Source organism: Apostichopus japonicus, chromosome 9 (genome assembly GCF_037975245.1).
Source record: "Apostichopus japonicus isolate 1M-3 chromosome 9, ASM3797524v1, whole genome shotgun sequence".
Taxonomy (NCBI): Eukaryota; Metazoa; Echinodermata; class Holothuroidea; order Aspidochirotida; family Stichopodidae; genus Apostichopus; species Apostichopus japonicus.
Window position 1 is genome coordinate 23,051,047 of NC_092569.1, and position 18,887 is coordinate 23,069,933.

Below are 18,887 nucleotides of genomic sequence, written 5' to 3' on the forward strand. Positions count from 1 at the left end.
CGAAAAAGATTGTAGTAATTTGTTCCAGACTGAGCTATTTTCAAATTTAGCTTGTAAATAGTAAAAGAGGGTGGAGTGGTGGAATAGGGGCTCATCACATCTTAATTTGTATTTATTTTGGAAATTTGTATTTTTGAACGATTCATTGTGATAAGTATAGTAAGTAGCTGTTTAATTAAGCTGCAGAAACTTCTTTGCCTTTTTGTCGCGATTGCTTTTATACCAAATAATCAGTTAATATTAATACTTAGTAAAGCGATATATGAATTTGTCCCGATACATTTCGTGTTAGTTTTAAAGTGGGATGTCATAAGATCTTGTGTTCTTGAAGTGACTGGAAGTGAAGCTTATATTTGCCGCGTATTCAGCGGTTGTGACGTTATGTCTACTGCTAGGCTACAAAGTTCATTAGTAGACTAGCTAGACTGATTAGGCTTAGGAAACATTTACCTAGGCTACTCGCTGGAAAGCCTACGTTGAACGTTGAACACATTAAGGGTATAGCCTAAGCTGCAGCCTAGCTTACAAGTTACAAGTTACATAAGCATGTACAAAATAGGCTGTATATTAACATTATCACAGGATGAATTACATTCGTAAACATAATTCAATTTACTTTAGGAGTAGTTTGTCTACAAACATGACTTTTAGTTTCATACCATACCTGTTTCACGTTTAGGGGAAGTTTCGACCACGGATAATTATTCCGTATGTGAAATTCTACTTCAGTATTCATTTTGTTGGTGTTTACATACCACCAGATAGGCGTTAGCTTGTAATAACTAAGACTTCAGCGAGACGTAATTTAGCTGACCAACTGCGTTTGTACCACGGATTTATAAAGACTATAGGTATAGATGAGGGGTTTGTACTTGCTACAAGTCGATTTAATTACACACAAGTCCATCATTATCACTTTGTATGTATGGTGCGTCACATCTTAACTCTACTATGGTGACATATATATTTCAGTGGTATGTAAGTGTTGCTCCTGGAAGTTTTCGTTGGTACTATTAGTATTACCATGACAGGGTTCGTAGTGCTTCCATGTATAGAATACAGCCAAGAACATCGTCATGCAAAACACATTTAGCAGGCGCTGTGCTGGTTATCGATATTTGAATTACGATGTCACTACTATAGAGAAGTTTGCTTGTAGAGAAGTTTGACAACTTTAATCATTCCAATGAAGCTGTTACTTTCCCTCTAATATAAGCGTTTTCACATCCAACGGCTGTGTGTGGAAGGAGCTGGGTATAATGTGGCCGGTGATTTTTTGGCAGGATAGGGAGTGTACGAGGAGGTAAAGGCCAACAACACTTATGGGAAACGAGCCCCTGGATTTTCTTACGTGCTGGACACAAGTTCGCACGTTTTTGTCAGGAAATGAGATAAATAAAAATTGTATTGTACTAGGCTGGCAAAAGAATGAATTATTTCTAATAACAGGCCTTATTACGATCAGGCGGAAAATAAACTGTAAACATATACTCTATTCATAAATCAAAATGAGGAAAAAGACGGACATTTGTGAATATTAGGCACAATGGTAGCCTATACGCTTCTATCTGAGGATGATGTAGGCCTACAGTATTTACAAGTGGCAAGTTAAAACTATTCTCAGAATGTGGTATCAAATTCATTGTTCCCAAGAAGAAAGACATCAGAATAAATAAAGGAAGGCTTAATTTCTTCCAAAGCAAATATATATGACTTCATTATGTTACTCGGAAATCATCCCAGTTATTTACCCGACTTGATTCCGACTTAATGCAATGCATGGACTCCACCCGGAAGAGTCAATGCATGGTCTCCTTGAATAGCGTCATGGGCCTATGCCACCACCAAAACCCTTTCATGCCACTGCTTCGTAAGGTAAGCGACGTGAGTTGAAAATTCTCTTCAAATATTCAGTCGATTATTTACTACTCTGCCTGGTTTTGTATGATATCCTTCGGTACATGTATTTTTTCTCTGGTATATACGTGGATATGTTATTGCTTTTTTTTAATTTGCCGCATACTCCTCATACAGCTATATTTTGATGTTGTTCTTTTTAAATATCTTGTGTATTGCATTGTCACAATGGGAAATGGTTTCAGGAACTGCGCACGTACATTAATTGGTTTTAAACGCTCCTGCTATGTGGTGGGGTGTACGATATTATTTTTCTGGATCTGTTCCTTTTCTTCTTTCCTGGGTTTAAATATATATATATATATATATATATATATATATATATATATATATATATATATATATATATATATATATATATATATATATATATATAGTAAATAAATAAAGAACAACACACCAGAAAAATTGGGTAATTAATACGCCATTAATGGCAGTTATACGAAGCCAGTTTATACGCATTCACACTCCAATAGAATCACTGTGGTCGAATGATACGTACGGACACAAGATGACACAAGATCCAGGGTTCGATTCCTACCTATGCCTAATGAGTCCCAAAGGGAAGACACCGGTCGTGAGGTAGAATTTTTCTGGTGTGTTGTTCTTATTCGGCATTCGGCTTGTTGTTAATTATTTTATATAAAAATGTGTTATGGCTTCTGACTGTATTGTTATATTTTATTGGGATCTCTATCAACCAAGGGCTCGGTTGCTCCGTTGATAAAGTGACGGGTTTGTTACCCCGATCGGATCATTGGTGAAAACCCAATCTACCCATAAATGTCTTGTTATTTTACTTTGTCTAAAATTACCAATTCAGTATTCCGTTATTCATGTACCTATGTTATTTGTAATAAAATGCCGAATTCTCATGAAATATTTAGATTGAAAAAATAAACGTAAATTTAAATATTCATTAGGTGAATTGAAGCCCAAGGTTAACAAAAATGTGTCGAATTTCGTGTGTACACGCAGTCCCATCACGCACTTCACACTAATTGGGTGTATCTGGATTGTGCGGTCAAAAGTCATATAACCAAGTTTGTGGTGAGATCTATATCTCGATCCATTGATTGGTATCTATAATCGTTCCCATAGGAAGGATGAGATATTTAGTTCCTCTGCCTTTATTTTTTAATTTAGTTTTTTAGAACTCCAAAGGGAAACATTCAATTGACTAGAAATCTTCACAGGTATAATTAGACCTTGGGCCAATTATTGAATATCGTTCTATTTCTTCATTTTCGTGACCCACCTCTGGTAACTACCCAATTTGTTTGTCTGAGAGGAGATAAAAACTTATAGAATAAAAATTCATAACTCGGCAAAACCGACAGTTTCACACTAGTATTCACACTTAATGGAAATGAAGCATATCAACAGCGCCCTCTACTACAATAAAATGAAAACCATGTACAAACGTATGGGGAAAAGGTAAATGACAACTGCAAATTTGTGATAAATATATTTTTGGTATAATAGCAAATAGGTCAAGCATTGCATTCCTCCAATTACCATATTACGTAGTTAATAATATGAAATCGTTGTCTACTGGCGATGAGATTTGCAACTCCGCGGATTGTCTAATTGTTTACTTCATTTTATTAATTTTTCTTTCATGTTATCTCGGGGATTAGATAGTTATAGTAGTTAGTTAATCTATCATGGCAGTTGTTAAGTATTAAACGTAAAGACCAAAAAACTTCAATGATTTATTTTTCAACTTCATGTCTACATGCTTTATTCATTAGTAAAATTATACAAGTAAAATTGATGATTCATTTTCACTCTACACAATGATATAAGTGTTGACTCATATTCACATTGACTACAAAGATAACTTAGTGTGAACCATATATATCGTTGAAGATGGTTAAATCGTTCATGCTGGATAACCAGTTTAAAATACACAATTTAAAAATGTATCATTGTTATTAACCATGCAGTGATGGGTGAAAGGCAGACAAGGAGCCATGGTCTGACAGCTTTCTGCCTTCTCTCTTTCCATATACTACCATTTGCCTCTAATTTGGTCGTATTTTCATTTCTACAGAATGCACATTGCAGTCGAATTGACCAAGAACTTCCCAGAAGATGTTCGTTCCTCGTGTAGAGCCGTCGTAGTCTGCATTGAGGTGAGAATTAGCACAGTGAGTGCAGTTTTCGTTGCAATCAGGGAAAGCCTCGCAATAATCATCATAACCAGGGCAGTAAGAACGACAGTTAGAAGAGGAATAATGATCTCGACACAAATAGTCTCGTCCAAACCACCAGGCTCCTCGATGTCTCTCAGCACAGTCGTAGTTGCTCCATTCATCGTTGTCCTGGTCTTTAGTACTGAACTGTTTGTTGTTGCTATTAGACAACGAATTTTGACCTAGAAAAGGCAGAGAACGCTAGAAAGGGTATTTAACGTGAACCAAAAAATAAATCAATACCCTTTTTGTTGCAAATGCTGATACCTATTACGCATATTGTCAGCGACTCATATTACCACGTAGTGTTATTATCTCTCAAAGTTGCACTTTTCGATTTCCTTTACAGTGTATTATATATTAAAGTCTAAGCTAAGTTTATTTTATTTCAACTATAATAACGATGAACTTTTAAGTGTTTAAAGGGATGACAAATGATTTTACCACGAACCACTTTGTGAAAGTTTCATCTTTAAAATGTTGATATGTTTAACCATTGGCAGTCAATTTACCAACCACATCAAAATTCAGATGAAACACGATGTGTTTGGGAATTTTATTCGCAAATAAAAGAAATGTGGGGTCTTTTTATTTCATAGTAACAACAGTGTGCACACTAAATCAAACTTTTATTACAAAGGGTGGGGGGGGGGGCTCTTCTTATTTTAATTTTAACACGAGTGGTTTATATAATTACTGAGAGAAAAATTATCCATTTGCATTATTTTTCTCATTACATTTGATAAACTTGTATCATTTGTTATTATGCCAAATATTGGATGTAACTAGGTCTCAATTGAACTGAATAGATCAAAATAACTACGTTAATCAAATAAGAAAACGTACTTCCATCGCTGATAAACAACATTTCTCGAAGTATCGATCCATGTTTATATCAAGGAAACATTTGCTATTGCTTTGTATTATATACACAATTGTATATGTGTACAAGTGACAATAGCTATGGCAGGCTCTTAAGTAAGGTATAGAGCACTACTGTCATGCACAAATAAACAATATCCACCATCCCCTAGATTGAATACCGCATGGAATATTTGTCATATGGTACAATTTTGTTTCGGCGTGCATAGTTTGTATAGAATAGTAATCTACTAACCAACAGTTCCACTGAATGATCCAATAGATAGTCGATATTTGTCAGACTCGTCACTGATGCTAAAGGATGAATAGAGGGCGTAATACGATGATGATCTGGAGTTCCTTAGATCAATACGTAGCTGGTAAGTCTTCTGGTTTTTTTATGCTGTAAATGTATTTATTCCCAAGCCAATGGTCTTGACTAGGATTCCCAAAACCGTTCTTGTACTCAGACCAATCACGATAAAAGTCTACGGTGGCAGTCGATCTTCGCTGGTAAACCTGAAAATGGAGAAATAATTATAGCTTATTCAACTAAATCAAAGATCATAATCTGCAGAGATATCAAGAGTACGAGGGGAACTACTGATAAACGTAGGGAACTGTAAGTCCTAAGATAAAGATGGAAATCCCCATTACTTATTGATTATTATACAACACCTAATTATATTCCGGCCATTTGATTGGTCAATTGCTCGTCGATTGCGTGCAAAATCCGCTCTATTGCAGGCTATGATAATAGAACCATGCGTTATACTTTTTTGATAGCACTTTTTTCAATGGTAAGAGAGCAGACAAACCTGTCTGTTCAAACCAATCGGTTGCATGAGTGCATTTTACATCCAATTATATCCAAATTTGAAGGTGTTGTATAAAACAAATAATGAATGGTTTCCATTCGTGCAATAGTGCAAATATTTCATTCGTTGAAAGATGTAATTTGTTCCATTCAACGAGGCGCAGCCTCGTTGAATGGAACATTCCATCTTTCAACTCATACTCATACTCATACTCATACTCATACGCATACAAGCAGTCCTTGACGATTTTCAAGAGAGATTTTATATTACGAACAGATATGTGCAAATTTGGAACTCTGTTGTTGCATTGTACTCACCGTCCATCCTCCCACGTTACTTTCCATCTCACAGTAAACCTGAATGCCGCTTGGCCAACCATCAGGGTAAATGGTGTAAACTCCGTCACTACTACCATCAACGTAAAGCTCTTGGCAATCCTTTGGGACTGCCTCGCGGGTACAATTAACACCGTTTCCTTCGTAGCCATCTATACAGTAACATCTACGAACACCATCTCTGACATCACAAGTCGCGTGATCACTACATTGGTAACTCTCTTCTACGATGAGTTGGTTATTGCTACAAACTGATCTACTTGTACAGTCTGAAGAGACGTAAATCTCACCATCCTGTTAAAAGAATTGTATTTAAATAATATTAACAATACTATATTCCTTATGTGGTAAAATACTTATATTTATTGTTATGGATCAAACTATGTCACCAAATACCATGTTTGAAAATATTGATATAAATATAGGTTTTCAAATTATAAATTGAGGAATCATGGCAAAGCTTTCGCAAAAAGATGCGATTCCCTCTAATATTTCTTAACACTGATTGGTACCTATATAAACACATACTTAAATACAATTGCAAGCATACTGACCGTTAATACACCTCCTTTTTCAGTAACAAAACAGCTGCATTGGTTCTGAGGAATGCAATCTTAACCCTGAATCATGTAATCACATACACAAACCATTTCTCTAGTTCTGTACGAGAGGTTGAAGAGATGCATGTGTCAGGGTCATCACACCTTCTCTCACATGTCTCGTTGGAGAATATCTGATTAGTTGGACACCACTCAATTTGTGATTCTAGAAAAGCAGTAAAAATACCAACTCATTGTTAAAGTGGAGGATAAAAAATATTGGCAGTTCTGACTTGGTACTTGGAGACAGGGGGTACATGAAAAGCAGTTGGTTTCAAAACATAATTACTTGATGAAGTAATGACGATTGCAAAATGGGCCTTATTCAGTTTATGTCAATTTTATTCATTTAGATAAGACTGATTTATCACCACGTTGGGTATGTTGAAATCCTTTACCTGCTGTTCCTTCGTATGTACCTAGACTTGCTATGGAAAACTGTCCCCATTCGTCTGAGATACGAAAGTTGTCATACGTTACGTAGTAAGCCTCTCCCGCAGCATTCTGAAACTCGATTCGTAGTTGGTATTGCTTTTGGTTTGTTAGAAAAGCTATTTTCTCATTTCCAATCCAAAACTCGCTACCCAAAAATCCAAACCCGTTTTGAAAGTCAGTCCAAGTGCGATTAAATTTGATAGAACCCACCGATCTTCGATGTAATATCTATAATAAACACAATTAGAATTAGAGTAAAAATGCGTACTGGACACAATAAATGAAATTACAATAACGTCAAGGAAACTCACTACTAAACATAGAATTAATGCAGAGAAATGATTCTTGAAGCAATTAATAATATTGTCCAGATTTCAGTTTAATTTTTTGGGTTTCACAGTTGTCATAATTAACGGTAAATAAAGGGGTTTTTAGTGTAACCGTACCGTCCATCCACCGGTATCCAGGTCATTATCACAGAAAACTTCAAATGGTTCGGGATAACCATCTGGTTTAATAAGGTACACTCCAGATGTATTGATAATCGTTTTGAAGGATATCATTTCGATCACTCTTAATATGGGGAACATGTTCCACTATAATAACGATGGAAGAAACAAGCCAAAATATTCTTTACCCCACTAAACATTATTGTACAACAATTGTGTCTTATTCTTGTTCCTAGTTCAGATGGAATGCTGACCTTGTATATCACGGCACAGATTCGTAGATATTAAAAGTGTGAATGTCTAACCTTCCAGCAACTGTAACTATAGACTCTTGGTTTAATTAAAATAAAAGAATGTCGTTTTTTGTTTGCCTTGTACGTTTGTCTACTTAACAGAGTGCAAACGTAGGTAGTCATAAAAAGATCTTAATATACTTTACTTAAATATAATTGCAGAGAGAAGAAAGTTTAATTTGCTAAAGGAAATTTAACAATTGCAAAATGAAGTTCATTTTATTAATAGACATATTATATTACTATTTATTACTTTACGCTTCGGTAATGCAGACAATACACAAAAGGGATGGTAAACGCTTAGGTTATTTTGAGTAAATAAAGCGTGTAGCCGTTACATTGGGAATAGGCTTCATAGGAAAGTAATTAAAAAGTTGTGTTTTAGATATTGATTGATTTTTCCGTGTCTTCTGCTAACATAAATCATTAGAGACCAGATTTTTCAAACCTAGCAGGGTCTTTAGTTCTTCAAAAAGTTGACTTATCTGTGCAAACTTAAAATGGGTTATACTTTTAAAATGTCGTTACAAACTGATGCATGTGCTAAAAAGTAGACTTGTGAAGCTAAATAATATGAAACCATCTTCCAAACTTGACTTAAAATACACTTTAAAATGTGGAATGAATTTATTTAAATATGAATGCAGGTCCACAAAAAGATCGAGTCAATTGTGGAATAAATCTACATATAAAAATTAAACAATGCTTGAGTCATATTCTAATCTAAACATATCCTTTAATTTTAGATTGTAGTTCTTCCAAAAAATTACTAATATGACCAACAGAGAAATAACATATGGCAATAAAAACACCTTCGGTTGTAACTCATTGGAGTTTTTTTCTTTTAATAAAGTGCAAATTACAATATAATGACTAAGCAATAGTACTTTATATGAATGTAACGAAAATTGGCTCCTTCGTTAAGTATAATAACATGAACATTTTTGTTTACATGGGGAATTTATTTTAAAATTTTATATATTTCTAACTTAGTAAATTAAAGTAATAACTTAATTGCTGGATCGATGTGGTTGTAGTTATATGTTTTAATGCAAGGAAAAGTTCATTTAACTATTAAATTTGAATATTGCTCGTGGTGTATTATGATTATTAAGAAATTACGCCATTTATATTTGAAATGGACCCTTTTAACGGTTTTTCTTTGTAATCAGAATGATAACGTTCTTATATAGTTAACAGGTTTACAAAAAATGATAAAATAACGCAGAGATATTTTGACACCCTTCTTTTCTAATAGCAACCGAATAATACTTGAAGTGATGCAATGTTTGTCATCATTTCTACATTTTCTTTTAAACGGGAAAGGCGTTGATTTGAGCTAGTTGCCAAGTTCATTAAATATAATCATGATTTTTTAATGACTATTACATCAAACAGGAGATTAAGTAGTACTAAATTAAATATGAAATTGTAATTCTATGAAATGATATAAAATTATAGTTTCAGCCATAGTCGGTGTAAACGTTGATTAATATATTATGCGTTGTAGTTCGCCTATAATCATGAAGCAAATTAGATCCAAATAAAGAACAAAATACTACACAGTTCTTTAATTAACTATTAGTCGAATAACTGTCATTTTCAAAGTCAGAGATGAAATTAATAATTATTTGTTAATTAGTTAATTAATAAGAAGAGACGCTGTTTGTGTAATCGCGCAAAATAGATAAGTATTATGAGTGATACGATTTTTCAGTATTTTGCTAGTATGAAATGGTGTTATATGGCTTTCTAATATCAGTTTCCAAATTTCCTCTATCAAATATAAGGTGTTTTGTGGAAGTTTGGCAAATAATTGTTGATCATTTTAAGGTACATTATTTTTCCTCTTGTGTATTTGCATGATGAATAGATATTCGTACGTACGTGCCTGTATTGAAGAGTGTGTTACATTAATGCGTTTATTGTGTTATGTTTTACAGATACCTACCAAGCGAGCAAATTTCAAATTTGTTGTCAGGAATATATTGTCATAAAAGTAATTGGACTGCTCTAATGTTGAATTTATCTATTGCTGTTTTTGTAGTTGAAAATTGATTGTTAAATATTGCACACATAGCTTGTTACAATACTGAGGTCTTCTGAGTTCGCCTTGAAAAGAAACAAAAAACATTTCAGCTATACTGCGCAAACCAACCAAGTTTATGTACCCGTAAAAAAACATCAATACTTTATGTTGACAAATTATTCGTCTGTGTATTAGGCATTATGCTTCTTTCGAACATTACATCCAACAGATTGATCATATCAGTATAACGTTTAAAATATAGCAATTTGGATATTAAACTTATTCAAAAGTTTAATTATTATATTCGTATGCATATTTGTTCTTTTGAAAAATCAAAAGCCGAACTTTTTGCTCTGTATCATACTAGTTGGGCATTTATTTTTACGGAGGGATAAATTTTGTATTCGGACTATATGAACAGTTTTATGATTTAACGGAACAAATTGTCATCGTGAAGAAATAACTTCGTTCTTTTTTTAAGTTGTTTTATACTTTCGCATTTTAAGCGCCATGCTATATTTTCTATGATAAACAAATGACTAGTTCACAAGTAAATTATAAGGTTATTTTCCTTAGAATGGGTTAATAGATACTTAATCTTATATAGGGTTTCGAAACCCATATGCTCTTGTTGCAAAAACGTTTAGGCTTTGCACTCATGATGGAGGCGAAACAGAATTGTGTGAATTTTGGATATATTTAAGTTATGATATTTAGACATTTAAATATGTATATGTATTTTGTATTCTTCCAAGTGTTTCAAAGTTCTCCTCCAAACAGATTCGTGTTGATTGTAAATAGTTTAGCCTCTGTAAATGACATGTAAAAGGTAGATGAAAAAGTAAAAAGTCTGTAGTAGATTTTCTTTATACGTGTTTGTTACATTCTCAAAAACTCAATGATGTAATTTCTAATTGAGTATCAACAAAATAGGACAGAATGGACCGTGCGAGCAAGAGGGCTATTAGAAGAATATATGATGACAAGATATTAAATGCAATTTAGAAATAAAGAAGGAAATTGCTCGATAACGCACAACATTTGTAAAAAATATATAAGTTTCAAGAAATTTACAGTTGAATAGAGCCGATAGCTCACCAATCGTAATATTCTCTACAAACACTCGTGGTAACAAATCAGCGCAGGTAGACAGTTGATTTATTTTATATGTAGACAACAAGAACAGGTTTTTTTTTTAAGCTGAAGTGAATGAAATACTGACACACTTTCAATCAGTGAAAGGAAATATACAAGTAAAAAAAAATAATGTAATTTTATTTTGAAGAAATTAATTTGATTTAATTAATGTTTTAAAGACTTACCCGAAAACCATTGAAGTTTAAAAGCAGCAACACAGCAAAGACGAAAATATTTTTTTTTCGAAGTTCTGCCATCGATCCAAAATGAAAAAGAGTAATTTGCACGAAATAAAGGAGAGACATGCTGACCTTCTGAGAGAAGACAGTGACAGAAGTAATGAAGGTGAAATCGTTACCCGCGGAAAGACCTTCATACGTACGGATATCCATTTAAGCCATGTAATTTAACAGCTGGTCACACATTCTATGTTTTCGATCAAGTGTGTCCCATATCGACATCTGTTATATTATGTAAGTGCCATTATTATTGCAGGATAAACATGTGCTATATTTCATTTAGAAGCTCTCGAATTCTACGATGTGGTTTTGTTTTTATTTACTAGGGAGTTCAAAATTAACAATAATTTGGTTAAAACAACAAGAGTAATATTGTTTTTCTACCCGATAATCATGGCTTGTACAGTAGAGTACTGTTCATGTCTTGTAACATTTGTTTTGAACACAAAGTAGTAATTACTAATTGATACACGGTTGTGGGACATAACAGTAGTTCCTGTGCCAACCATTGGATGCGAGTTCTTTAATACGCGATTCTGAAATGAAGTCATATCTAGTAGTTATGCTAGAATTAGGTCTATGGGTACACCGGAACATGGCCTTTCTTCGTTCTCGGCATGACCAATTGATGTAATTTAAAGAGATTTGTGAACTCGAATCAAATGGTACCGAACCCACTTAACTTTAAACACATAGCTAGTACAGTAACTACTAGTGCCACCTGTGACACATGTTAGTACTGTCCATGTCCCATAACAGTGCATCATTATTTTTTTCTTTGTGTTCGTAACACGGTAACATGTGTTACACGTGACACCAGTATTTACTGTACTAGTTATATGCATCGGTTGCTTTTCCACATATTAGTTTACCTCTTACAATATCACCCATGCAGTAAACTGTTCAAATGGTACAATTCACTTTAAATGATCATGAACAGGGACTACCCATTCAATACGCAAGTTAAAATAAAACGATGATATCTATTATGATTTCGAAGTGCCTTAACTGCTCTAACGTTACACAATCATTAACGAGGTAATGCCTTCTATTTTCCTTGATGGTATGTACAAGCTACTATATGCTAAACAACTTGGCTGACAACTTACGATACTTAACGGAATATGAATGACGTATTAACCGTATGATATCACGTGATTAAGCCATGTAGTAACGTTCCACGTGTTCGATATGATGACATTACAAGGAAATACATCTTGATGACAATTATGACGAATCGTGGCTGCATTCTTACTACAATGAGACAAATACATATTGTTAGACGTTATCATCTGTGCCAAGAAATCGGAGTTCATTCTTCTAGTATAAAATCATTTGCATACCCCCTTACTCGTATAACGTAGTTGTGATTACAGAATTGTATTCTGATTGTGGTGACAGAAGATAATAGTGAAGTGTTTAAGCCTACTAAAAAAGATCATATTACATTTTACTGTGTTAGCAGTTGACACTGGATTAAAATGTTTACTGGGAGTAAGAAACAACCAAATGGTTTTACTCGCGTATATGCCGTGAGTTACACTGAATGGTATCGATGGGGTGTATAGTACATGGTTATGTGGTCAAAATGATACAAACAATTGTCTTTAGTATCTCTAATTGTAATATTACAACACGGAAGTAGGCGGTCTCAACGACAATCATTGTGACATATCGGAGAGCCATCTGATACTTATAAATGAGAAGCACTTATTCAAACATATTTCTAGCAATATTTAAGAAAATTCGCCAATAATAACTCATTGTCGGAATATTATTAAATTTCTCTCTCCTGTTCTTCACCATTTTCTCCCATTCCGTCTAAGTGTTTTTTATGTTTACTTTACAGAGTAGCCTATGAAAGTCCTAGCAATATTATTTTCGATCAATATAAAGAAATACCATTCCAAAGACGTTTATACTATTTCCACTTTTTTATTATTCCTATTATTATTATTATTAGTATAATTATTATTATTATTATTATTATTATTATTATTATTATTATTATTATTATTATAATTATTATTATTTTTATTATTATTTGTGTTATGTCCCACCCTTTAACACTACATAGATCACTTTGAAATTATTTGTAGCAATTTGGTAATAAAATATTCGGCGTTCCATTCTGCTGGCGAATTCCTGTCACCGGACATATCGACTTTCACCGATTTTAGGATATAAAAATAAATATCCATGTATATTTGTGTATTACCAATCACATATATGTGAATAAAGATGTTTTGATTTCAAGTGTCGTATACGCCACCTTTGTATATATAATAAAGTTGTACAGTAATGATTGGGATATGTTACGAATATGAGATATTGGAAATCGGAAAGTTCTAAACAAAATATAATTGGAAATGTATTCGATTGTGGATGATGGTGGATGCTCACAAGAAATACGACGGCGTCTCGCCATGGCTAGATCATCTGCTATAAACCTCACTGACATATGGAAAGACAGAGGGATCTCAAGGAACACCAAGATTCATATGATGAATGCTTTGGTCTTTCCAATCGCTACATATGGGTCTGAGACGTGGGCTCTTGGAGCAGTAGACAGAAAGAAAATCCATGCTTTTGAAATGTGGTGTTGGAGGAGGATGCTGAGAATATCATGGAAGGAACGTAAGTTAAATGATTTTGTCAAGAACCAATTTGCAGCGAACGTCACCTTATGTCAGAAGATAGATAAGAACAAGCTGCAGTATTTTGGACACATTTCTAGGAGAGAAGGTGACAACTTGGAGAAGATCATTACCCAAGGTCATGTTGAGGATCAACGAAAACGTGGTAGGGCAAAAGTTCGATGGGCTGACGGAATAAAAGAGATCACCGGCATGAACATCTGCGCAGCTCACCGATATGCCCAAGATAGAAGTGGTTGGAACGTCATCATCAATAGGGTCACAAAGGGTCAGTCATGACTCATAGGACGACGACGACGATTCGATTCCGGTGGGTATATGGATCGGGGGACAACCTTTACAACATATACTCTGTGAAATACTGATTTGTGGAGTTGTTAGGCGATTATTCAAGCATATTGTTTTTTCACCTTTATGTTAGCAATATCTTTATTTTTTATTTAATCATTTGTGAAATTGAATTACATTGTCGGAACGTTGTAAATGTTTTTTATATTTTTTCATATAACCACCTTACTTTGTTTGTGTTCGTGAGAGTGGTAGTTTTATTCGCTAATACGGATTAACCGTGGTAATTTTAGTAAATAGCTGTTTCGTTAAGCTGCAGACAGGTCTCATATTTTGTCATCAGTGTTTTTTTTACCCAATGCAGGTTAATCAGTAAGTACTTAATAAAGCGATTTAATACTTTGTCCATATAATTTTCGCGTTATTGTTAAAGCGTAAAGTCACATAGGCCTATTTTAATAAAATATATGATAGGATGTTGGTGTAACTAATCAAATTGATTTTGATAGGACTATTAAAAATATTGTTCATATACTTAATTGTTAGACTTAATAGCACAACATTCTCTCACGTTATACATGAAAACAACGCAAAATATAAGCAATTTGTTACGTTTGTCTATGTATGATATAATAATAATTCCTCATTTTGTGAATGTTGTGTATTATTGAAATACAATTCATAATTAAACTAAGAATGAGTGCATAGTGGACCAAATTGTGTTTCATTTAACCGACACTTCATTAAATATTATGTTAAAATTATACACCGATACAACACTAAAAAGAGGAAATTTGGACAATTTTCGACAAAAAGACTCATTTACTTATTCACAAGTTTTCAAGTCTAAACATGATATTATGTCAAAAGAAAACGCACAATTTAACATGATTATTGCATAATTATTATCACCTATAGTGATACAATGGTACAATGGTATATTCAAATTGTACATCAAACTTGAATTTGGTATGTTGCAGTCTGTTAACAAACACTATTATCAGTCCAGGGTGTATATCTATTCTTCGTTTAAGTTTTAACTGACCCTTTTACATAGTTTAGGTCCATCAATTAAAGTGACTGGACTATATTGTCTAGGACAACGATATTTAGTCAATTCCCCAGATGCAATATGAAACTCAATCGGGCAAAAACATAAGATTTTATGTTTACAATGTGTTAAACATTTGACTGTTGGTGTTGAAAGTTATGAGGTCTTCTGTTGCATACATGAAGTTAAAAAACACTTGCTTGAGTTATTATATTATTAAAACAATGCATTAACGTCAAATGTAGTTTAAGATTTATCAAATGTTAAGGTGAATATCGTAAAAACCTCTATAGCTATTGAAATATATTCAACACTCATTTTGTTTTGTTTTTTTACCAAAAAATATCACAACGAAAGAGCTACTTCAGGTCATCCTTGAAGACACATGCAATGTTCTTGTGTTATATATGTTCTACTATTTTTTCTGTTGTACCTTACAATTGCATTATGTACCTGCATGTGTTGTAATGGCGTAACTGTTGTTGCATGCCGACCGAGTTATATTATCCTAGGCTGTTAACATAACACTTTTAATCACACCGTTCCCTAGTATTCCAACGTTTTGTTCTTTGCACCATTTAAGTTAATTATTGAAGAAATTCAACACTTTCGACAGATAAAGTAAAAATAAAAATGTGGGATTGACTATATGTTTCCATTCAACAATTATACTTACTGGAAAGAATCATGACACGAAATAAAAAATTAAAAAATAGGTCTACATTATCCACTATGCAGTTTGGCTACATGAGTACGTTTCACTTTTAATAAATTTTCACAAATATAAGTTAAAAAGGATCTTATCATTTTCGAGTGTCGCTAACGCCACCTATGTACATGTATTGATAATGTTGTACAGTGATGAGCTGGATTTACTATTTGATATCAAAAAAAAAAAAAAAAAACATCCCCTCTTTATTAATACATCCTTGCGGCTTTTTATTGGATAGGCGTTTGATGGGGAAATCCCTTAGGTGTTTCTTGTACCATGACAGTTTCAACTTTCTGGACGCGAGGTAACGGTACATTGTCTTTTTTACCACATTGGCGGCGCATTCACATCAACTGGTAATTAATTTGGTGTCCTCGTGTAGTAGAAAAACCTTTCGCCTTTTGGGGGAACATTTTGATAAAAAAATCCATTTCACGGGCATGGTTCAAAGCGACGTGTTGCTGGTGGTACGGTGGCGCTTCAGTTCACAAAGGAAAGCTTAAAACTATGCGTCTAAGTTTTATCATATTTTGTTTTTCTTCGATCACTTGGGTACGTAAGCATACTGGGTCTCATGTGGAAAGTGTTTGTACGAAGACAAAAGTCCGTGGGCGTATAATGCTTGAGATCGATGAATAGGTATATCCGTATGATTGCTTGGTAGCATCTGCAACGCTTCCTACATACATTTGATTAGCTCTTGATGCATCTGTTTTGCCAAATTTGAGACTTGGATTTTGTCTCTAGGGCTTTTAAATAAAACAATTTAATGTGTGATATTACTCGTTTTCTTTGCCAGTTAAATAAAAATTGTGATAAAGCTCAAGGAAATATTTCATATGCTCATCTTTCTATTAACATCATATCTCTATGATGGTTTTTTTTTAGAAAACCAATCATATATGCGTTGATCGTTCCCATTTGATATCATGATATGGTATAAAATAATCAACTTTTTGTAAGTTAGGTCAAGATTTGTCTCCAATTCCGACCGGAGACCCTCAACAAAAGGATTTAGAGAGGACCACAGACAGCTCCATAACAGCTGGCTGGTATTCCCCATAGCAATGCACAACCCTCGAAGGCGTATATTGGTAACTTCGGATATATTGAGAGAAATGAATCCGTTTTCAAAAAAAAAAGAAAAAACCTTAATTATAAAAAAAATGTATCGACTATGAAAAGGACAATTTACGCAATTGTCTCATGAGAGCTTACGAATAATTGAATCCTGTTTACCACGCACACTTCTTATTAAAATGGTTTTGGCATATGAAATGCCAGAAATAAGACGTTCAAAGGAGTATATATATATATTTGCTCAACTCTAACGATAATTGCCATCCGATTACTTCTCTGTTCTCCTTTTATTTAATTGTTTTGTATTAATGACGGTTCCAGAAAAGAGGGTTAATTGCCTATGAATACATTACGAGTTTAACGACTACTATCACGACGTCATATTCAGCGTATACAAACACGCCCACACTTTGGTCAGGGCGTGCTAAAATTGCATTTCAAGGCGCACAATACCTTTTCGGAGATTAAAGTTACCTCTGCTAGCTAGGTCAGGTTTCATATCAAAGATACAACGGGTACCCTTTGGCGTAGTCACTACCACTGATATGATTGCCGTAGTCACCGAGCATACTATTTAATCCCGAATGCAGGCCATTACGTAGCGATCATCCGTAAAAGGGCGCAACGGTTTCCATGTTAGCTGTTCACCGTCGACGTATAACGCTAAAAAAGAGACAGTTGGTCCCATGAAGTTGAATGGTGCGAAGGCGTTGCATTCACAATCTCTCTCTATATTTCAACCAATTTGAAGTAAAATTACTACCGAAGCATAATACATGTAAAAACATCACTAAAAATATTTGTGAATGATAACTATTCTGTCAATACGAACCAGCAATTACCTGACGGTATGGATAAGGATAATACGTTAGTTATATGTATCTATTTTTTCATTTATAATAGTTGTTTTAGGTTATTGGGCATTGCTTGAACATATTTAGAGTAAAGCAACCATAGATTATTTCAAATATCATTTCTTTTCGTTGTAGTAATTGGCATCCAATAATGAACATAAAGCTATGGTATTTCAGAAATATCTGAGACATATTTTCACTGGTATAGATGCTGGAAAGAGCGGGTGGGTTGCTGTCAGTGAAAAAAAATATACACATTAGAGCCTTTGTTATAATCTTGCCACTCTTTAAACTTTGTTTATTTGATGTCTTCTAACAATTGCCCTTTATATTTATAAGGACCGCACCTGCTTCCTTTTTATTTTTGAATGTTTTCATTTCTTTTATCTCAAGTTTTACTTCCATGCTTCCTAGTAGGAAATTACTTGAAATTTATTCAGGAATAACGGAAGGTAGAGGGAAACTCCAAGGTTTGCGAGCGATAACAAAACTTCAATAAATAGAATGTTTTGCCATTTTAGCATCATCCATTTGTTATGTCATTTCGATATCAAGGTAGTTTAGATATTTTCATGTGTTCTTATTTTACTCATCTCGTCTGGCTTGTAGTTTGCACTCTTTACGTACTTTCCACAATGCCGCAAATAGTGCGACAATCTATTTCCAGTATTGTGAAAGTAAACTAAGGATCTAATGTTTTCAGAAGGGCCGACAATGGACCACCATAAATAAAAGTGTACCTTTTGTTACTTTGAAAAAAAAGTTCTTTGAATAATCAACAAGACTCCATCATCTGTTGTTGAATACCAGGGATGTGGAGTCGGAATACAAAGGCCACTGTCACCCCGTGTTCCCCACCTATGCCTTTCCCATTTCGCTGTAATTCTTGAAAATGACGCTTTCCTTGGAATTTGTAAGTCTCAAAGGGGATTCAT

The 18,887-nt window shown here is 34.0% G+C and overlaps 2 protein-coding genes across 2 annotated transcripts in view; one reads left to right on the forward strand and one right to left on the reverse strand.

Moving 5' to 3' along the window:
* The window catches only part of LOC139974004 (uncharacterized), a 222,187-nt gene that overhangs the window by 135,236 nt on the left and 68,064 nt on the right, over nt 1-18,887 (forward strand). The gene's annotated exons all lie outside the window — the stretch shown is intronic.
* LOC139973791 (fibrinogen C domain-containing protein 1-like) lies at nt 3,666-6,815 on the reverse strand. The gene is made up of 4 exons (XM_071980657.1): nt 6,777-6,815; nt 6,112-6,423; nt 5,233-5,495; nt 3,666-4,297 (listed from the first exon to the last, which is right to left on the reverse strand). The coding sequence occupies exons 1-3, from the start codon at nt 6,813-6,815 to the stop codon at nt 5,343-5,345; spliced, it is 504 nt and encodes a 167-aa protein (XP_071836758.1). The 3' UTR covers nt 3,666-4,297; nt 5,233-5,342.